Here is a 21,100-nt window from a genome sequence, read left to right on the forward strand (position 1 = left end):
ATCCTTCCTTTACATGGAAGGTGCCTTTATTTCTACTAATGCCTCTTATCTGACTCTAGTTTTCTTGCACCGTGTCTCCCCTTGTCCACATGCCGACCCCCATCGTGTTTCACGCCCCCAATGCCCGCCCCCAGCCCATTCAGCGGCCAACCCGGAGTTCCGGAGTTTGCAGCGTGGCGCGCCCCCCACCTGGGTATTGGCCGGAGGGGGAGGGAAAAGTAGCGCTCGCCCTCATCCCCCGCCCAGTCCCATCTCGCCGCAATCCAGAGCTCCGCACAGCTTCTAAGCAGTTCTGGCCCTTTGGACCCAAACTTCCTTGGAAGAAGGGAAAGTAGGGCAGCAGGAGAGGAAAGGACTCCGGGCTGGCGCGCATCCTGGGACCGGAAGGTATTCCCCCAAGTCAGGGCACCCGACTTACCTGCAGCAGCAGCAGGAGCGCGGAGAGGCTGCGGCACAGAGGGCCCATGGCGGGCCGGATAGGTGCCGAGCGAAGGCGGGAGCCGGGCGCGGTCGGGTCGGGCGGGGATGGCCCAAGCTAGAGACTAGCCGGATTTCCGCGACCTCACAGGTGCCGTGGAAGCTCCCGACGCCACTGAGCCGGGCAGCGCAGCAAGCCGCCAGGTGAGCTTCAAGGCACCACCCCCGGTGCCGCTGATTGGCTGAGGACGCACCTGCCGGCTTCAGCCAATGAGCGGCGGAGCTTTCAGCTTCCTCCGCGGGCAGGGCGCTGCCCGCTCCGAGCCCCGCCTCCCAGCCTAGCGCGGAACTAGTGACCCACTGGTCTGTACATCGTAGTCTGTAGGGTCCTTATTCCACGGCGTTCGAATTCCAGCACCGAGGGAGATCCTCTAAGACCTGGGATGAGAAAGCGCTTTACCCTTTACCCTTTTTCTGGCATCTGATGATGATGATGATTATTATTCCTCCTCCTCCTCCTCCTCCTCCTCTTTTTCTTTCTTTCTTTCTTTCTTTCTTTCTTTCTTTCTTTCTTTCTTTCTTTCTTTCTTTCTTTCTCTCTCTCTCTCTCTCTCTCTCTCTCTCTTTCTCTCTCTCTCTCTCTCTCTCTCTCTCTCTCTCTCTCTCTCTCTCTCTCTCTCTCTCTCTCTCTCTCTCTTTCTCGGGATTGAACCCAGGGTTTTGTACCACTAAGCTACATCCCCAGCTATTTTTATTTTATTTTGCCACGTTGAGAACTTGCCATCCTCTTCCTCAGCCTCCCCAGTCATTGCGATTACAGGTATGCGCCACCACACCCAGGCTTTAGGTTGGTTGGTTGATTTATTTGTTTGTTTATTTGTTTCTGCGGTGCTGGGAATTGAACCCAGGAGGAGCACTCTACCATTGAGCTCTTGCCCCAGCAGCTCCCTGCCCCTTTTTTTGGTACTGTGGTTTAAATCAGGGCCTCTTACCACTGAACTACATCCCCAGTACTTTTTATTTTTATTTTGAGACAGTCTCACTAAATTACTAAGACTGGTCTCGAACTTGAGATCCTCCTGCCTCAACCTCCCCAGTCTCCAGGATTACACGCATAGGCCATTGCACCAGGTTCTAGCTCTTTTAAAAAATTTTCCCCCAATCTTGGTACTGAGGATTGAACTCAAGGACCCTGTACCACTGAGCTACCTCCCCAGCTCTTTTAAATTTTAATTTGAGACAGGAGTTCACTAAATTGCAGAGGCCTCCAACTTACCATCTTCCTGCCTCCGTCTCCAGTAGCTGTGATTACATACACCACCCCTCCCAGCAAAATCTGCCCCTAACTGCAATCCTCCATGGGTTAGTGAGTCAGCAAATTGATCCACTGTGTGAGAACCATCTCTTCAAGCCTTAGTTCCTCTATCTTGAAGTAGGAATAATGATCCCAAATGCTTCCATATGGTGTTATGAGATGCCCATACAACTAATAAGACCAAGTTTCTGAGCCAAAGAAGTTCTGCCCAAATGTGAGGGGCAATCATAGAAACTGTAGGTGCAGGGTCTTGAAGGTTTATCTGCCAGGCTGTGTGCCAAGTATTTGACACTGACTGTCTCCTTTACTTTCACCTGGAAACTGTATAAAGGGCTGGGGGGGTGTTAATACTTGTTAGCCATGCATAAAGCCCTAGATTAAATCCCCACCACTGCAAAACAAAAACAGAACACCTAAGAGCTGTGTTACTATTCCCATTCAATAGATGCGTAACTGAGCATGAAGAGGCTGGAGCCAGTAGGAGCTGGTGCAGGGGGAGGTGGAACACACCTCCCACTGATTCCAGGGCCCTTTCTCCATCATCTTCACTTCATGTGGCCCCAGACAGTCTCCCTCCCAGCTGGAACTGCAGTTGTCAAGCTGCATTTCTTAATGCTGACCTGGAAGAGAACCTTAAGAGATCTCTCAAACCTGTTATTGGCACATAACTCATTCAGTGTCACATAATAAGTCAATGTGAAAGCCAAGAGCAGCCAGTACGTTGGCGTATGCCTGTAATCCCAGCCATTTGGGAGCCCGAGACTGAAGGATCCTGAGTACAAGGCCAACTCAGCAACATGGCAAGACCACCCCACCTCCACCCCCACCCCCCAAAAGAAAAAGAAAGAAAAGAAAACTCAAGACCAGAACCCAAGATCTCCTGATCAGCAGATTTGGGATCTTAATACCACAGCCACCATCACCTTCTCTAGAGAATTCTGTCCCTGGTAAAATAAATTTAGGATCAAAAACAGAATAGACAGGCAAAACTTAAGTCAGATAGCTTCCCTGTCTGCTTGTGGTTGGCCATGTCTGCGTGGTTTGGCTCCACTAACAAAGACACCTTCCTTACCTTCATCCAAACACAGTCAGGACCATGAAGCAGTATGTTTCTGCCACTCTGCAACTGTGTGACCTTGAGCAAGTCAGTGTTCTCATGTGCATAAATGAGTTGACACTGGCTAATGGAAAAACAATCACTAAGCAGGGTACTTGGCATGTAGCAGCAACCGCTCAATAAATGTTCGGTGTGGAAAGGCTCAATCCTATTTGCCTCCCTCGTGGGGAAGGCCATATTGAGTATTTCACCCAGAGTTGAAAGTGAATCTGAGCCCATATGGAGTAGGAGTACTTTCTCCTCTGCAGAGGAGAGGTGTTGTCTCAAACCAAGAGAGTTTCCTGGCAGCCACTCCCCCCAGGTTGACCCTTCAGTTTTAATGAGTTTCCGAACACACACCCAACATTTTGGATTTCTGCATGCTTCTTAACCTGCCAGGAGGCTCAGAGGAAAAAGGCTCCGGTATTTCCTTTCCCACTGAGGCTCCTGCTGGACTGTGCATTAAACAAGATAATGGAAATACAGAAAGAGGCGTTTCTCCCATGGGGCAGCCTTGTCCGTTTATTTTCTTTCTCCCAGTTATGTAAAAATACATATTTCATACCATCACTGGACCCAGGGAGCCTTTGGGGCTTTGCTTTCTTCTACCCAGCAAGACCTGACCTTGTAAACTCTGCGGTGACTCTGACTCCTCCATTACACTAGGATAATTCAATAAAAAGGATTTTAGAAAACAATTAGGGGCAGCAAGGACAGGTCAGGCCTGATGCGTTTTTCAGACTTCTCGGCAAGTCCTTCTTCAACCTCCAGGAAGGGTTGCCACCCCTTGACTGTTCAGACTGAGGGAACACAGAGGGGCTCCGTGAGGTGGTGGGCACAGCGTGACTGTGGGCAACACAGGGAATTGCCTCTGTCCCCTCTTCTATTAAACAGGAACATGTCGCCTTGGGGATCAAATGGCCAGTGTGGTGAGCCTGTGCTGTTGATATTGAACTATGCTCAGGGTATTGATCTCAGACGGGTGCATCGTTCAGATTCCAATGTGACCACTATCTGGGTAGCCTAAGTCACATCAATCTCCCCCAGCCCTGGTTTCCTCCTCCACAAAATGGAGACCTTTATAGCACTGAATTCACAATCTTTTTCTGAGCGTGCCCAATACTTTCCCTTCCCAGTTCTACGAAAAAAAATCAAACGTCCCCAGGGAGCCTCCCCAGCCCCAGGCTGTCCTTTCCCCTACCCCCACCAGGAAAGCCTGGTAGGCTCTCTCTGTCCTCATTGGGAAAACCTTTCACACGGGAGGGTTAGTCATTTTGACCCTCCAGGGTCATTTGCATTTTAAAGAGAGTGTTGGGGGCTGACCTTGCTTTTTTCAAAGCAATGAAAGCCTTGGAGCTAGTGAACTCCTTCCCAGGTACTTAACCTGCTGACTATGAATGGGCTTCTGGGGGACCCATGAACCCCCTTGAGCTTGTATCGACCCTGTCGATGTGGTGGGAAGGTGTTGCCTTCCTTAGCTTCTCAACCAGAGGAAAGGAAAAAAACCGAAACCTAGGAGTCGAGATCTTGGGAATTTCAGGCACCAACAGGGAAAAGAAATGTGGTCCAGAGGCCCTACGGGTGCCCTTGAGATCACTCCAGGAAGATAACAGACCTTCCCACCAGGTGCCAACTGGCATCCATCCCTCCGTGGATTATAAACTCCAGGTTTCCTCATTGCAGAGTGCTTCTCTGATGGACTTCCATTTCCCAGCTGCCCTGGTGACTGGTCAGGCAGGAGGCTAATGATTAATCCCCCAGGCAGTCTTGTGCCTTTTATCTCTGGCAACGGGACTGTAAAAATGGTGTTCAGACCGGGAGAGGTGCCCCTTCCTTGCCCTCTGCTAGGGGAGCTCAACCCCCATCTGACTGGATAGGAATCACCAGGGAAGCTGGAATTGCTAGGGATTGTAGCAGGATCAGGATTCATTCCTGCTACCCTAGGGGGCCCTCCTGACACCTCTGCTGGGCCACCTGCCAGCATGCAGGGGAGGAACTGGATAAACTGCTCCAGCCTCCTGTTGAGCTGAGGGTAACTGATAGGGGGCCTGCCCTTAGTAGCTGCTGGTCTGCAGTTTCATTTCAAAAGCAAAATAAAAAAATAAGGCTGGGGATGTAACTCAGTGGTAGACTGCTCGCATAGCACATTCAAAGTCCTGGTTTGGATCCCAGCACAGTAAAAAGAATTTTGTAACATAAAAAATAGGCCCAGGGCGGCCTTGAATCCTTTCCCTTACAGGCAGGGAAAACTACTCATGGTCAGATGCATTTAAAAAAAAATTCAAACTGTTGATGGAATTGTCAGATATGTAAGGCCAACTGTATAATGAAACCTCATGTATCTATCACCCAACTCCAAATTTTCTTAATTTTTTAAAGTTTGCAATATATAAACTTTGTACCAAATCTTTTTTCATCATTCTACACCAGTATTTTTATTTTTGTTTTAAAAGAATTTAAAACAAGTTGAGAAAACATATATCACTTCTACTTTAAGTATTGCAGTCTGCATCTCTGATCTGAACATGTTTTATTTTGTTTTGCTTTTTGGTACCAAGGTTCAACCTAGGGGTGTTTAACCACTGAGTCACATCCTTAAATCATTTTGTTTGTTTGTTTGTTTGTTTGAGACAGGTTCTCACTAAATGGCTTAGGCTGGCCTGGAACTCATGATCCTCCTGCCTCAGGCTCTGCTATTTCCCCAGTCCACCCCCCAACTTTTTTTTTTTTTTTTGGTACTGGGGATTGAACTTAGGCGTACTCAGCCACTGAGCCACATCCCCAGCCCCAGCCCTTTTTTTGTATTTTATTTAGATGTAGGGTCCCAAGGCTGGTTTTGAACTTGTAATCCTCCTGCCTCAGCCTCCCCAACTGACTGGCTACCCGAGAACCTTTTATTTTTTATTTTGAGACAGTCTCACTAAGTTCCTCAGGCTGGCCTTGAAATTGGAATCTTCTTGCCTTAGCCTCCATAGTAGCTGGGATTATAAGCATATACTACTATGCCTACTTTTTTTTTTTTTTTTTTTTTTTCCTGGTACCAGGGATTGAACTCAGGGACACAACCACTGAGCCTCATCCTCAGTCCTTTTTTATTTTGAGACAGAGTCTCTAAGTTGCTTAGGCCTTCCCTAAATTGCTGAGTCTGATCCCAAACTTGCAATCCTCCTGCCTCAGCCTCTTGAGTCCCTGGGTTTAGAGTCCTGCACCACGGCACCAGGCAAGCCTTGTTCAATTTTTTCAGGTATAATTTACCTATATTTAAAATATTCAATGACCAGGAACAGTCACTGTAATCCCAGTGACTTGGAAGGCTGAGGCAGGATGATGGCAATTTTGAGGCCAGTTTGGGCAACTTAGCAAGACCCTCAGCAACTTAGTGAAACCCTGTCCCAAAATAAAAAATAAAAGGACCGGGGATGTGGCTCAGTAGTAAAATGCCCCTGAGCTAAATCCCCAGTATAATTGTTCATTCAGGCGTGGCCGTGTATATCTATAGAGCCAGCACTCAGGAGGCTGAGACCAAAGGATTTCTCTTTTTTAAAAAATGTATTTTTTTTTTTTTTTTTTTTTTTTTAGTTGTAGATGGACATAATACCTTTATTTTATTTATTTATTTTTATGCAGTGCTGAGGATCAAACCTGGTGCTTCACACGTGCTAAGCAAGTGCTCTACTGCTGAGGTAGAGGAGCCCCTACAGAATTCCTTGAGACCAGGAGTTGGCCAGCCTGGGCAGCATAGCACTCTGTCTAAAAAACAAACAACAAAACAACAACAACAAAGTCCATAGTGAGGTAGGGCACAGTGGCACTAGCATATACCTGATTCCAGGAACTTTTGCAGGAAGAGCACAAGTTCCAGGCCAACCTGAGTCACTTATCAAGACCCTGTCTTGCAATGAAAAATAAAAAGAGCTGGAGATGTAGCTCAGTGATGGAGCCCTTCTGAATCCAATCCCCAGTACCACCGGGGTGTGGGGGACATTTACCATAGAATACTCAGCATTTTGTAATTTGTTCAGTACATCCTTGAGATGTCATTAAATGTGTTCTTTTCTCCCATATGCAGCATAAACTACAAAGGAATGATTTGATCCAGATCCATTTTTTTTTTTTTAAGCAAAAAAATTTCATCAATGGTGAAGGGCATTTCCCACAGCTCAATATCAGGATGCAAGAAATTGTCCAATTGGTTCTCTTTTAAGATGCTTAATTCAATTGGTATCATCTGATCTTTCCATTATCAAGTTCTCTATCACCTTGTGTTTGGTAGCCCCAGAGATGAGGGCTGTACAGATCCATTATCTCATTAGAGCAAATAGCAAGCATTTATTAAGCAGTCCCATGTGCCAGGCATTCTGCTCAACACTAGGAAGGAAATAAACAAAATATGGTCCCTGTCCTTAAGGAGTTCAGAAGGTAGTGGGGGGCGGGGTGCAGACAAGTAAACATTCATTTATTTATTTATTAAATATCTATTGAATGCCAATCGTGTGTCAGGCGTTGTGCTGGATGCCAGTAACTGCATTATAAGTGTGTGATAAAAATGGTAGCTACTGTTCATTGGAGTTCACCATATGCTATATACATCTCTCACCAGTCTTCCTACAAGACCCTTACAGTCAAGACATCCATTTTAAAGATTTGGAAGCAGAGGTGTACAGAGAGATAAAGAGATTGGAGAAAGTTCAGCATTCTCCAGAGAACAGAAGCCAATGAGATGCACACTGTATATAGAGAGAGGAGAGGAACAAGTGATTATGGAGACTGCAGAGCTTTACACTGTGCCATCTACAAGCTGGAGAACCAGAAAAGTCTGTAGTGTGGCTCAGTTCAAGTCCAAAGGCCTGAGAAATTGGGGGGCCACTAGTGCTAGTCCCAGAGTCTGAAGGTAGAAGAACCAAGACTTCTGATATCCAAGGGCAGGAGGACATCCTGGCTCCTGGGGAGAGAGGGAGAAGGAGAAAGAGAAAATATGAATTCAGCTTTCCTCTCTTCCACAATTTACATTTGTCTGTTGCGTTCCTTAAGTTTCTTTGTAAATTCCTCCCCGCCTCTTTTTTTTTTTCGTACCAAGAATTGAACCTAGGGCACTCAACCACTGAGTTACATCCCCAGCCCTTTTAAATTTTTTTAAATTTTTTAAATTTTGAGACAAGGTCTCGCTCAGTTGCTGAGGCTAGCTTTGAACTTGCGATTCTCCTGCCTCAGCCTCCTGAGTGACTGGGATTACCGATGTGTGCTACTGAGCCCAGCATTTCCCTCTTTCTTTCTTTCTTTCTTTCTGTCTTTTTTTCTTTCTTTCTTTCTTTCTTTTTTTTTTTTTTTTTTTTTTTTTTTTTTAGTATAATTGACTACATGTATTTAAAATATACAATTTGATGAGTCTTGGTATTTGCATAGACTCGGAAACCATTGGCATAACCAAGATAATGGACAATGGCACCCTGGGCCAATTGATGGTGCTCACCCACACTTGGTGGATCTTCCTTACTCAGTCCTCTGACTCAAATGCCACTGTCTTCTGGATACACCCTCAAAGACATATTCAGAAATAAAGCTGCATCAGCTAACTGGGTAACCCTTAATCGAGTCAAGAAGATGGCTGAAATTAATCATCACACACAGAAAAATGGTCAAAGCTGGAATATAAACTGTTGGCCATTTACCTCCAAAGCCTCTTAATCTCCATGCTACACTGCTAAGATTGAGACAGGTTTTTATTTCCAGGTGCCATCTGAACTGAGTGGCAAATCTTAATTTAGCAAGAAATGGTCTGTTGTGTGCTGGGCTTATAGATCAGTGAGAGAGTGCTTGCCTACAATATGCAAGGTCCTGGGTTCAATCCCAGCAGTACAGAAACAGAAAAAAAGAGGGCTGGGGATATAGCTCAGTTGATAGAATGCTTGCCTTACCTGCACAAGGCCCTGGGTTCAATCCGCAGTACCACCAAGAAAGAAAAAAGAAATGGTCTGTTAGATTGGCCTGAAACTCCAGACTCTAGAGCAGGAAAGAAAGAGGCAGGCAAGAGTCTGAGGTGCTTCTTGTCCCTCTAGGATGGTGAGATGAGGGAGAAACACTGGGGAGGGGCAGGCCCTGGGGATCTGGCCACTCGGTCCCCCAGCTTTGTGTAACTGGGCCTGGCTGATCAGTCAGTTTGAGGGCAGAGGCGGCTTGAGACTGGTGGTACAGCTCAAGACCAGTCTGGCAGAGTGGTTCCCAGCAGACTTGGTTCCTAAATGCCTGGGCTGAATCCTGCTTTTGCACCGGCTAATTATAAGTCTTTAAATGAGTCACTAAAACTCTCTCTGGACTCCTAATCTCCCCACCTTCCCAATGAGAATAATTATAGCATCTACCCCCTGAATGGTTTCAAGAATTAGGTGAGACAGTCTAAGTAAACAGGGCAAACAGGAAGTGCAAAATAAACATTAACTATAGGGTTCCATACTGCACATTGCTCAGGGGCGGGGGTTTTCCCTGAGCCAAGCTCTTGGACAGCAGGCCCCCTCCAACCCCCTTAGCTAACCCCAAAAATGGTCTGCAGCGCTCCAGGACCAGTAGATTCCCTCTCACAGGACTCACCTTTGCACCTAGTCATTTGAGAATGACAGTGCTGGCTTTGGCAACACATGTAGTAAATTTGGAATGACACAAAGATTAGCAGGGGAGCATGGTTCCCACATACGGATGACGCGCAAATTCATGAAGCATTCCATTTAAAAAAAAAAAAAGACAAAGTAAGGCGCCATGGCGCTGGCTTGTAATCCCAGCAAACAGGCAAGCTAAGGCAAGAGGATTCAAAGTTCAAGACCAGCCTTGGCAACTTAGTGAGAGAGCCTGTCTCAAAATTAAAAAAATAAATAAATAAATAAAATAAAATGGGTCTGGGTATGTGCCCCTAGGTTCAACCCCTGTACTGCCAAAAAAGAAAAAAAGCTAAGGCACTTGCAGAATAATTGTCAAGGCCCCAAAGACCTATGACTACCTGTCCCCCACTTCTAAGCCAAGAAAGCTCCACTCCTTCTCTCAGAGTTAGGGAAATCAGGCCAACAAAGATGCTGTCCAATAAGGACCCTCCCCAAAGTCAACCCCCTGAGTCTGGGTGTTGCTCCAGGGTAGAGCCCTTGCCCAACATGATCTGGATCCTAGGTTCCATTCCAGTGCCACTGCCCCACCCCCACCCCTGTACACACACACATAAAATAATAATAATAAAGGAATGAGAAAAGTGGAGACAATTCTCTGCTTTTATTTTTTATGATTAAAATATTATTATTATTTTTGGCACTGGGGATTGAACCCTGACTACATACTCCTTCCTGACCACATACCCCTTTATTTTTGAGACAGAGCTGCTAAATTGCTGAGGCTAGGCTTGAACTGGCAATCCAGCCTCAGCCTCCCGAATCTCTGGGCTTACAAGTGTGTGCTCCAGTGCCAGGTTCGCAATGCCTTCTTTTCTGAAATATCTGGAATAGACAAACCTATGGAGAGAGAGAAAGCAGATTCACGGTTGCCAGGGACTGTGAAGGATAGGGGCAGGATGGAAACTGGGCTTCTTTTAGGGGAGCGAACATGTTCTGAACTTACACAACCTTGTGAATATACTGCAAAACACACAACTGATCGCCTCACATGGGTAGATTGTATGGCATGTGAATTATATCACAATAGAGCTGGGTCTTGTTTTGGGTTCTGGTTTTTTTTTTTTTTTTTTTGCGGTGCTGGGGATTGAACCCAGGGCCTTGTGCTTGCAAGGCAAGCACTCTACCAACTGAGCTATATCCCCAGCCCTGGGTCTTGTTATTGTTAGTGTTTTTTAGGTTTTTTGTTTTTGTATTTCTTACTTATTTTTTGTTTTTGTCATCGTTTTTTGCACTGTTGGGGATTGAATCCAGGGTTGCTCTACCACTGAGCTACACTCTCATCCCCTTTTATTTTTTATTTCCAGATAGGGTCTTGCTAAATTGTTGAGGCTGGCCTCAAACTTGTGGTTCTCCTGCCTCAGTTTCCCGAGTCTCTGTGATCATGGGCATGCAGCACTGTGCTGGGATGCTTGTTTTATGTGGGGAAGAGGGTCTTCCCAGGTGCAGACTAAGTAGAGGGGTGACTTTTTTAGTCTTATACTGCCAATTGTCTTTTATTTGCTTCACAAACTGAAAAACCTAGAAATCTTTCTTTTGTGCACATAAACAATAGTAATAACAGCAATAAAAGTAATAATGGTCATCATTTCTGTAACACTCATTACATGCCAGGCGTTATGCTCCAAGCACTTTAACTTTGTATTAATGCCTGTGCCTCAAAGAGAAAGATATTATTTTGTTTCCACTTGAGGAAACTGAGAGGTGGCCTGATTTTCCACAGCCAGTAAGTGACAGAACTGGGGCAAACCCACCTTGGGTCATATACTGTGCTGAGCATCAACAACACAGAAATCCATCCTGAAAGATACCACCCTCCCTGCTGTCTGCAAATAACCCAAGCAACGCAGGGCTAGTGTGACCAATTGTTCCCATTTGGCTGATACCAAGGTTCCCATGCTGTAGGTCCCAGGTAAATGGGGACAACATTAGAACCAGTAAGCATCCACAGGTTGATCATCCAGCCCTGCTCCTGTGTGCGCATGCGTGTCTGCGGGCACACAGGTGCTCACCTATGCCTGTGTGGGTAGAAGGACTGTGACTTGGTCCACCCAGGTTTTGTAGGAGGGGAGGGTGGAGTTGGCCTGGTTAGGGCCAGGCTAGGACCAGACTAGGGCAGGTGGCAGGATAAGAAAATAAAATGTGGGCAATAAAGCGTGGGCAAAGGGCAAGGTTTCCAGTGCAGGCCCAGAAAACTCCAGTCCAAATTGAGGATGAGGGGCCATCATTTTCCAGAGGGTCTTCCGATTTTGCAGGCCGTGATCTTTTATTCACTCCTGTTTTCTCATTCACTCAGCGAAGGCTCCAGGGCACCTAGCACATACCAGATGCTTAGCTGGTGAGGGAGGCGCCGCCCTGCCCTCAAGGAGCTTATGATCTGGTTGAATAAACAGGCAAGGGATTTACAACCCAGGGATTTGCATTCCAGAGCGATAGTCAAGGATGATATGAACAATATTTAACAGCTGGGAGAGCCCAGGCACCAGTCCGATCAGAATGAACACCAGCCACTAGCACCGGGACACGGTCCCAGGTCCAGGTTGCTGGAGAGTGAGGAGGTGGGGGCTGTGGGAGGAGCAGGGGTCTTGAGGGACACCAGGAAGCAGCTGCTTACCAACGGATATGGAAAAATTTAATAGAGTATTTTAGCAACTGGGATAGCCATATCAGTGGTTCTGGTTGAGGACTAGACTGGTGATGAGTGATTTGTGATTAACCAGTGGGTATGATGGAGAGGCACAGGGACTCAGGGAAGACCTGCAGAGAAAAATGAATCTACCCAGGAGGCCGAGGCAGGAAAATTGCAAGTTCAAAGCCAGCCTCAGCAACTTAGTGAGGTCCTGAGCATCTTGTTGAGACCCTGTCTCTAAACAAAATATGAAAAAGGGCTGGGGAGGTGGCTCAGTGGTTAAGCACCCCTGGGTTTAATCCCCAGTAGAAAAAAAGATAGGAAGGAAGGAAGGAAGAAAGGAAGGAAGGAAGGAAGGAAGATGGATGACAGACAACTAAGTTGAGTTAACCATAGTGTTCCTGGCAAAGGTCACCACCTGGCAAAAAGCCCAGAGGGGAGGAGCATTCAGTCTAGCTGGAGAAAAGAAGCAAGAGATCATACACAAGAGACAGGTACAGAATAGTCAGGGGCGGGAACTCTGTTATCAGAGTCAGTAGCTTGCACTATGTCCTAAAATCAATAGGGAGCCATTGCAGGATTTCATTTTATTTAGTTTTGGTGCTGGAATGAAACCCAGGGCTTCACACAGGCTCAGCACATACTCTACCACTAAGCATATTCCACCCCTATTGCAAGGGGTGGAATATCCACTGCAAATCTCCCCAGAGAGACACCAAAGGATTAATTTTTTCAAAGCAAGAACGTAGGCTCAGAAAGGTTAAAACATCTAGCCAAGGGCAGTGCTGCACGCCTGTAATCCCAGTGACTCAGGAAACTGCGGCAGGAGGATCACAAGTTCAAGGCCAGCCTTGGCAATTTAGTGATGTCCTAAGCAATTTAGTGAGACTCTGTCTCAAAATAAAAAATAAAAAGGGCTGGACGTGGTGGCATGCTCCTATAATCCCAGCGGCTCGGAAGACTGAGGCAGGAGGATTGTGAGTTCAAAGTCAGCCTCAGCAAAAGCAAGGCACTGAGCAACTCGGTGAGAACCTGTCTCTAAATAAAACACAAAATAGGGCTGGGGCTGTGGCTCAGTGGTCGAGTGCCCCTGAGTTCAATCCCCAGTACCAAAAAAAAAAAAAAAAAGGTTAAAACGTCTGTCAGTTGTTACGCAGTGAGATAAACATGGGGTAAATGGAACCATTCGCTTCTAGATCACCTTTCCATTGGACACAATTGCAGCAAAAGCTGGCCTCTTGTGTATGTTGCCTTACAGTTTGCAAAGTGCAGTACAGATTACGAAGCACTTTCCCATCTACACTCCTTTTATTTCCTGGCACAACTCTGTTCCCTTTACATGGTTGAAGGGACCGAGGTACAGAGCTGTTTCAATACCTACTACACAGTTAAATCTTAATTCAAATTCAAGTCTTAAAACTCCTGGTCCAGTGTTCTCTCTTTTGTCTCGTGTCTTGGCATTGTGGACTCATCACTTTGGGTTATAAATGTCAAGAAACACAAATATCTATGCAGAAAAAAAAAAAAAAAAAAAAAAAAGGAGGGGTGTAATTTGGGGGCTTACATACCAAAATGTCCAGGAAGAGATGAACTTCAGGCATGGCTCCAGGTAGTCAAGTGTTATCATCAGGGAACTGTCTTTGCTTTCCTCTAATCTGACTTCATGTTTAGGTTCTCCTAGAAAGGCAGAAACAGGCACCCACCTACCAGTTCAGCAATCCCAGAATCCCAGCCATAGGGAACTATACCTACTTTTCTTTTTTTGGTACTTGGGATCAAACCCAGGATTGCTTAACCACTGAGTCACATCCCCAGCCTTTTTTTTATGTTTTATTTTGAGACAGGGTTTTGCTAAGTCCTTAGGGCCTCCCTTCCTTGCTGAGGTTGGCCTCAAACTTGCAATCCTCCTACCTCAGCCTCAATAGGCACTTGCTACTGTACCCAGCTCAGGTTTCACTTTTATGGACTGGCTACTTAGCTTATATACACACCTCTGCACCAACTCCCTTTGACCAGAGAGATACCTCCAGGGTTTTGATAAGCTAAGGTCATGAACCCAGTCATGAAGTGAGACAAGAGGATCCAGGCTCCCGGACTAGGGAAGATGTGGTGGCGCACACCTGTAATCCCAGCAATTTTGGAGGCTGAGGCAGGAGGATGGCAAGTTTGAGACCAACATCAGCAACTTAGTGAGGCCCTAAGCAAAAGCTAGCAAGACCCTGTCTTAAAATAAAAAAATAAAAAGGGTTGGGATGTAGCTCACAGGTAAAGCACCCCTGAGTTCAATCCCCAGTACCAAGAAAAAGAAAGACAGACTAACATTCAAGCCCCAGCATAATCCCCAGTTGCCAGGAGGAGGCTGCTCTCCTTGGGGGTTGGGAAGGGTATTCTCTCTGACTGAGAAACTCAATGGTAGCAGACATGACCTGCCTGGATCTGTCCCCTTGGGGTAAAAGCCCTTGCCACATGTAGATCTTCACACTTACAGATTGACCAGGAAGTCCCAGTCCAGCTTGGAGTCCCACAAGCCTCTATTTTTTTTTTTTTTCTTTCTTTCTTTCTTTCCTTTTTCTTCTTCTTCCTCTCCTCCTTTTCTTTCTTTTTTATTTTAAATTTATTTTTAATTTTTTGTAGTACTGGGGATATAAAGCAGGGGTACTCTACAACTGGCTACATCCCCATCCCTTTAAAATTTTTTTTTTTTTTTTTTTTTTTTTTTGGGTGCTGGGGATCGAACCCAGAGCCTTGTGCTTACAAGGCAAGCACTCTACCGACTGAGCTATCTCCCCAGCCCCTAAAAATTTTTTTTTATTCTCAAATAGGGTTTAACCAAATTGCTGAGACTGACCTCAAACTTGAGATCCTCCTACCTCACAGCCTTCCCAGGAGCTGAAATTACAGGTGTGCACCATTGAGTTTGGTTTTTCTTCCCTTTTGCTTTTGGTACTGGGATTGGACCCAGGAGCCCTTTACCACTGAGCTACATCCGCAGTCCTTTTTATTTTTTCTTTTGAGACAGGGTCTTGCTAAGTTACTTAGGGCATTGCTAAATTGTTAAGGCTGGCCTTGAACTTGTGATCCTTGTGCCTGTCTCCTGTGTTGCTGGGATTACAGGCATGTGCCACCAAGCCTGGCCCTCTTCCCTTTTAAAAAATGTCAATCTTGGGTCTTTTCCTTTGGGGGTTAGTTTGGGGAGACTGGTTTTCCTGAAGATGTTCCTCTTGGACATAATTAATCATAGTGTGAACTAACAATCTAATTATGTATTAAAAATAAAAAAAAGTCAAGAACTCAAAATAGCCTGACTTGAATGGATGCTGGGGCCAAGTTCAATAATTTCTCTCCATTTGTGAGACTCACTTACCTCATCCCATCTCTGGTGAGAGCTGGTACCCAAAATCCAGAATGGGGTGTTGGGCAGTGCTGTAGGACACAGAACCTACAGACAGGACAACTAGACTCTGACTGGCTGTGTGATCTTCAGCAGCTGGCTTCGCCCCTCGGAGCCTCAGTCTTGGCCTCTGTCAAATAGATCAGATCAACCAGGTGGTGTAGACAACCTGGCCCCTCTGAACCTTTTTCTGTCTCCACAGATTTTTATGTTCTAGATTGTCATATAAATGAAACCACATAGTATGTAGGCACATGGTTTCTTCCACTTAGCAAAATGCTTTGGAGATGCATCCATATCATATCTGTAGTGATATCATTCTTTCTGGCTTAACAGTATTCCATTGTGTGGATATACCAAAAATTGTGTAATCGCTTCTCCATTTACTAGTTATGGGGCTTGGGGCTACTTCCAGTTTGGGGCTATTATGAATAAAGTTGCTTAGGAGCATTCGTGAGTCTTTATATGAACATTTCCTTTCATCTTGGATAAATACTTAGGAGTAGAATTGCTGAATCATATGGTTAGCGTATGTTTATAGGAGATTAGCAAACTGCTTTTCAAAGTGGCTATGCCGCTTTTATAATGCCATCAGTAATGTATGAAAGTTCCCATGGAGCCAATCTTTGCCAGCATTTGGCTACTTGGTCAGTCTTTTCATTCTAGTGTAGTAGTATCTCATCGTGGTCTTAATTTGCATTTATCTAATGACTAATGCTAGCCACTGTATATTCTCCGCCTCCCTTCTTTCAGTGCTAGGAATTGAATCCAGGGCTCACACATGCCATGCCCCTTCTCTCTTTATTTAAAAAATATATATATACAAGTAATAAATATCCACAATAGAAAAATATTTAAATGCAAGGATAAGAAAAAAGAAGAAAAATACAAATGAAAGTCACCTGTTATTCTAGAAATGACCACAAATGACATTTTGAGGGCTGGGGATGTAGCTCAGCAGTAGAGCAATTATAAGGCCCTGAGTTTGATTCCCAGCACTGGAAAGAAAAAAAAAAAAAAGAAAGAAAGAAAAATAAAAAGAAAAATGATGTTTTGAGCTGTATCCAACCTTTTCTTTTTTTTTGAGGGGTGGGGTGCTGGGGTTGAACCCAGACCTTGGTGGATGGTAGGCAAGCACTGAACTATACCTCCAACCCCTCTATCCAACCTTGATTTTTTTTTTTTTTTTCAGACCAAACTATGATTACATTTTATTTATCGGCGTAGATAATAAACACACCTGGTACAAAGTTTGGAAAGGGCGAAACAGTAAGTGTGGTGCAGGTCTGTGTTTCAGTTGCCGAAATGAAGAAGCCGAATGAAGCCCCAGGCAGCGGAGGGTGTGGATCAGCAGCGTTTCCTTAACCCGCTGCCCCAAGTGTAAACTGGTGGGATTTTAGAAAAATTGAACATCCACAAATCCTACACCCCAGGGCTTTCATTTAATCAGAGAAAACACCATAAACACAGATAGCAGGGAATCTTGCACAAGAATGTTCATAGATGCTTTATTTGTAATAGCAAAAATCTGGAGAAACCCAAATCCATTGACAGGAGAATAGATTAAAAAAAAAAAAAATGAATCAACCGTAGCTACACACCCAGCATGAATGAATCTGAGTAATGTCATGTGGAATGGGAAAACTAGCTTCGAGACATTCCAAACAGGGTACCCCTTTCTTTCCTTCCTTAGTGCTGGGGATTGATCCCCAACCTCATGCAGACTAAGCATATGCTTTACCACTGAGCTGTACCCTATCACTTTAGTATTTTTATAAAGATTAGGAACAACTAAAAGTAAACCATAGTATATTTAAACCATATGTGTTTATGTGTTAAGCTATACCAAAGAAGCAAGGGAAGGAAAAGTGCAATCATCTGAAGACTGATTAGCTTTAGGGGGATTCAGGGAAGCAAGACAGGGAGGGATCCCTAGGTAGATGCAAGATGTCATTATTTCTATTCTTTGAGTTCAATGGAGAGGTGAAAATGGGCACAGAATTCAAAGAGTAACCAACAGCCTGGCGTAATGGTGCATGCTAATAATCCCGGGTTTGGGAGACTGAGGCAGGGGGATTCCAAGTTTGAGGATGACTTCAGCAACTTAGTGAGGCCCAGTCTCAAAATATAAAAAGAGGTAGAATGCTTGTCTGGAGTGTTTAAAAAGAAATTAATAAAGTGTAGTTATTCAATAGTTATTCAAACAGAGGAAAAGTAGCCATTAAAATTCTATTAGGGGCCATGTGCAGTGGCACGTGCCTATAATCCCAGCAGCTCAAGAGGTTGAGACAGGAGGATTGCCAGTTCAAAGTCAGCCTCAGCAATTTAGCAAGGCCCTAAGCAACTCAGCGAGACTTTTTCTCTAAATAAAATATTTTTAAAAGGCTGAGAATGTGGTTCAGTGTTTAAGTAGCCCTGGATTCAATCCCTTTTACCCAAAAAAAGCTATTGGGGGGGGGCTTGCAATATAGCTCAGTGGTAGCATGCCCCTGGGCTAACTCCCCAATACCATAAAAAATTAATTAACTAATTAATTAATTCCTTTTTGATGGATCTGCCCCCCCCCCCCCCCAGTCTTAAGGCATTCCTTCATATATTCAGCTTTGGGATTTATTTTGAGAGGTCTTTAGTATAAATTTCTCCAATTGGAGTTACTGGGTCAAAGATGAGAGGCCTGTTTTGGCATTTCGAGCCTTCTATTGTGCTCACCAACAAGGACAGAGGTGGCCCTCTGTGAGAGGTCTGGCATTAGACCTAATCCTGTGAGGTCCTTTGTCTCTAAAACTGCCCCAGAGGTTATTCACTCAGCAAAGCAATGCTAACCATTCCCAGGACCTCCCCATGCAGTGGCAGGAAATGGGCAGAGAAGAACAAGGAGTCTTTATTAACATGTTGTTCACCAAGAGCACTTTATTAGTGCAGACCTCAGCTTTGCTCTTGAGCAATTCCCTGCACACTGACCTGGGACTCTGTCTCCTGCGGGAAGATGAGCAGGAGTCCCGGGAGGACCTGGGCTCCTGGAAAGGGGGGGCACTGGCTCCCATTCCCTTCACCCAGTGATACAGTTCAGATGGTGCAGGCGAGGGCTAGACTCGAGTCCTTGTTCCTCCGCTTCCCAGCTGTGTGACTGGTCAAGTTTAGAACTTCTCTGGCTTCAGTTTGCCCCTCCACCAAATGGGGCTAATATCACCCTCCTCACAGGGTTGTCTTTGCTCAAATGAGTCAGGACACAGAGTGCTCAGAACAAACCTGGCATCCTGACATTTCTCCACACCAATCACCACTGCTTGGTGCCTTCCTTGGACTGGATCCACAGCTCCTGCCCCCAAGAGGCGTCCTCAAACTGGTCCTGACTGGGAGATGAACGGGTAAAGAGGCAATTGCCGTTACCATGTGGCATGATCACTGCATGAATACAGGCGCTGTGGACACTGTCTGAAGAGATGACAAATCCAGAGAGCTTCCTGGAAGAAGTGTCATCCTGGCAGGAACCGCGTCACTTGTAGCTTAAAGTAAAGTAGCTTGGCGAGACCAGCCTTTAACTCCACCCTCCCTATTTTTCCGTAGTGCTGGGGACTGACGCAGGGCCTGCGAGCGCTCTACCACTGAGTTACATCTCCAGCTCTGTTAACTGCCTTTACTGAATATATGACCATGAGACTTGGAGACAGTTTTCAATGTCAGACTTTAATTCAGCAATTTCTCAGCCCCTGTCTGGGTTCTGGGTACCGTGCTTGGCGGGGTGAGAGTGGATGCTGGAGATAAGACATCGCCCTAAGACTGGGCTGGGGAGATAGCTCAACTGGTAGAGTGCTTGCTTCACAAGCATAAGGCCCTGAGTTTGATCCCCAGTACCGCCAAAAAAAAAAAAAAAAAAAAAAAAGACATCGCCCTAAGACTAACAGGGGAGATGTATCTGAAATGCACAAGAAGCAGGCCCTGGTGAGGCCTGCAAAATACGCAGGGAGCCACTAATTCTGGCAGACCCAGGACTGAGGAGGTTGTGCCCAGGAAATGCGTAAGAACTAATTAGCCGAGGGGAACAGGAGGGTAAGAAGGAAAAACACCCACGTGGGGAACAATGTGAGCAAAAGCCTGGCAGAAGCAAAGGCTGTATTACGGGCAGAAAAAATGTCCAGTGTGGCTGCCTGGCATGTGCCTGGGAGAGGGACGGGTGGCCGGGAGCTGGGGTGCTGGGCTCAAATTTGAAGAGCTGCACATGATCTGCTGCTTGGACTTCTTCTAGTAGGTCATGGGAATGGAACTGAAGTGTCTGAGAAAAGAAGGGTCCAATGAGTTCTGTGTCTCCAAAGGTCACTCTGGCACAGATGGGGAGAAGTCCTTGGGGAAGATCTTTGGGAATTATCCTTTCGGAGGACTCCTGTGGGGACAGGAGCATAGATAAGGATGCTGCAGTCATCTTGGTGAGGAATCTGGGGTCCGGTCTGGCCCAGGTGAGGTGGGCATGGAGCAAAGAGGTGGAGGGTTTGTCAGTAGACCAAAATCAAAACCCTGGAATTATTTCCTAGTGCCTCGTGAGTCAAGATGTCTAATATTCCTGGAAAAGTAAATCTGTTCCTGACATCAGCCAGCAGGGGCGAGAGTAACTTGATATGCTGGCTGATTAGGGTTAGCTTCCTGCCCCTGACCCCTTTATTGAAGGTCCACTGAATTATCAGAAGGAGTGAAAAGAGAGAGGTATATACAAGTGAAATGACTTAGTTTTATTGTTTTTCCTTAACAGAAAAAAATACATGAAATTAATCAACGTCTAAAAATGTTTTTCAGGCTGGGTGTGGTGACTTTCCCCTGTAGCAGCTGGGGAGGCTGAGGCAGGAGGATCGCAAGTTCAAAGCCAGCCTCAGCAACTGGGTGAGGCCCTAAGCAACTTAGCAAGACCCTGTCTCAAAATAAAATGTAAAAAAAGGACTGGGATGTGACTTAGTGGTTAAGTGTCCCTGGTGTTCAATCCCCAGTACAAAATAACAAGTATACACACACACACACACACACACACACACACGTTTTTCAAGTCAGGCGCAGTGGTGAATGCTAGAATCCCAACTTCACAACTACTTGGGAGGTTGAGGTTGGAGAATTTTAAGTTCTAGACCAGCCTGGGAAGTTTAATGAAATAAAATTTATAAAAAGGGTGATGGCTAGGGATGTTATTCAGGGAGGGAGGCTGCGGCCCAGAGCAAAGGGGATTGCTTAAGAATCTTGGAGGACTGGGGATACAGCTCAGTTGGTAGAGTGCTTGCCTCGCATGCACAAGACCCTGGGTTCAGGCCGCAGCACCACAAAGGGGAAAAAAAAAAAAAATCTTGGAGCCCTCTGCAGTGGTGAAGACCTGAAATCCCAGCTACTCAGGAGGCTCAGGCAGAAGACTCACAAGTTCAAGGCCAATCTCAGCAACTTAGTGAGATCATGTCTTAAAACTAAAAATAAAAAGGACTGGGGATGGGTTCTCCTGTGTTCAATCCCCAGGACCACAAAAAAATTTTTAAAAAGAGGACTTTGGAATTGGCAGTCCCAGGTTCGTTTCTTGGCTGAGTCCCTGCACCCTTCTTAGCCTCGGTTGCCTTGTTGGTCAAGTGGGGTCATA

At 45.6% G+C, this 21,100-nt stretch overlaps 1 protein-coding gene and 1 long non-coding RNA gene across 2 annotated transcripts in view; one reads left to right on the top strand and one right to left on the bottom strand.

Annotated features, from left to right (window-relative positions):
* Cdh1 (cadherin 1) overlaps window positions 1-603 on the bottom strand; it is a 74,155-nt gene extending 73,552 nt beyond the window's left edge. The window contains exon 1 of the mRNA XM_047528055.1: window positions 419-603. Coding sequence (XP_047384011.1) covers window positions 419-466 — 48 coding nt within the window. The 5' untranslated portion in view covers window positions 467-603. The remainder of the gene's footprint in view (window positions 1-418) is intronic.
* On the top strand, window positions 259-20,334 carry LOC124966612 (uncharacterized). Its single transcript, XR_007105376.1, has 4 exons — window positions 259-387; window positions 569-621; window positions 18,697-18,863; window positions 20,284-20,334. It is a non-coding gene; the product is annotated as an uncharacterized LOC124966612 (long non-coding RNA).
* Window positions 20,335-21,100: the final 766 nt, after the last annotated feature.

This window comes from Sciurus carolinensis, chromosome 16, assembly GCF_902686445.1.
Source record: "Sciurus carolinensis chromosome 16, mSciCar1.2, whole genome shotgun sequence".
In the NCBI taxonomy this organism is placed as follows: Eukaryota; Metazoa; Chordata; class Mammalia; order Rodentia; family Sciuridae; genus Sciurus; species Sciurus carolinensis.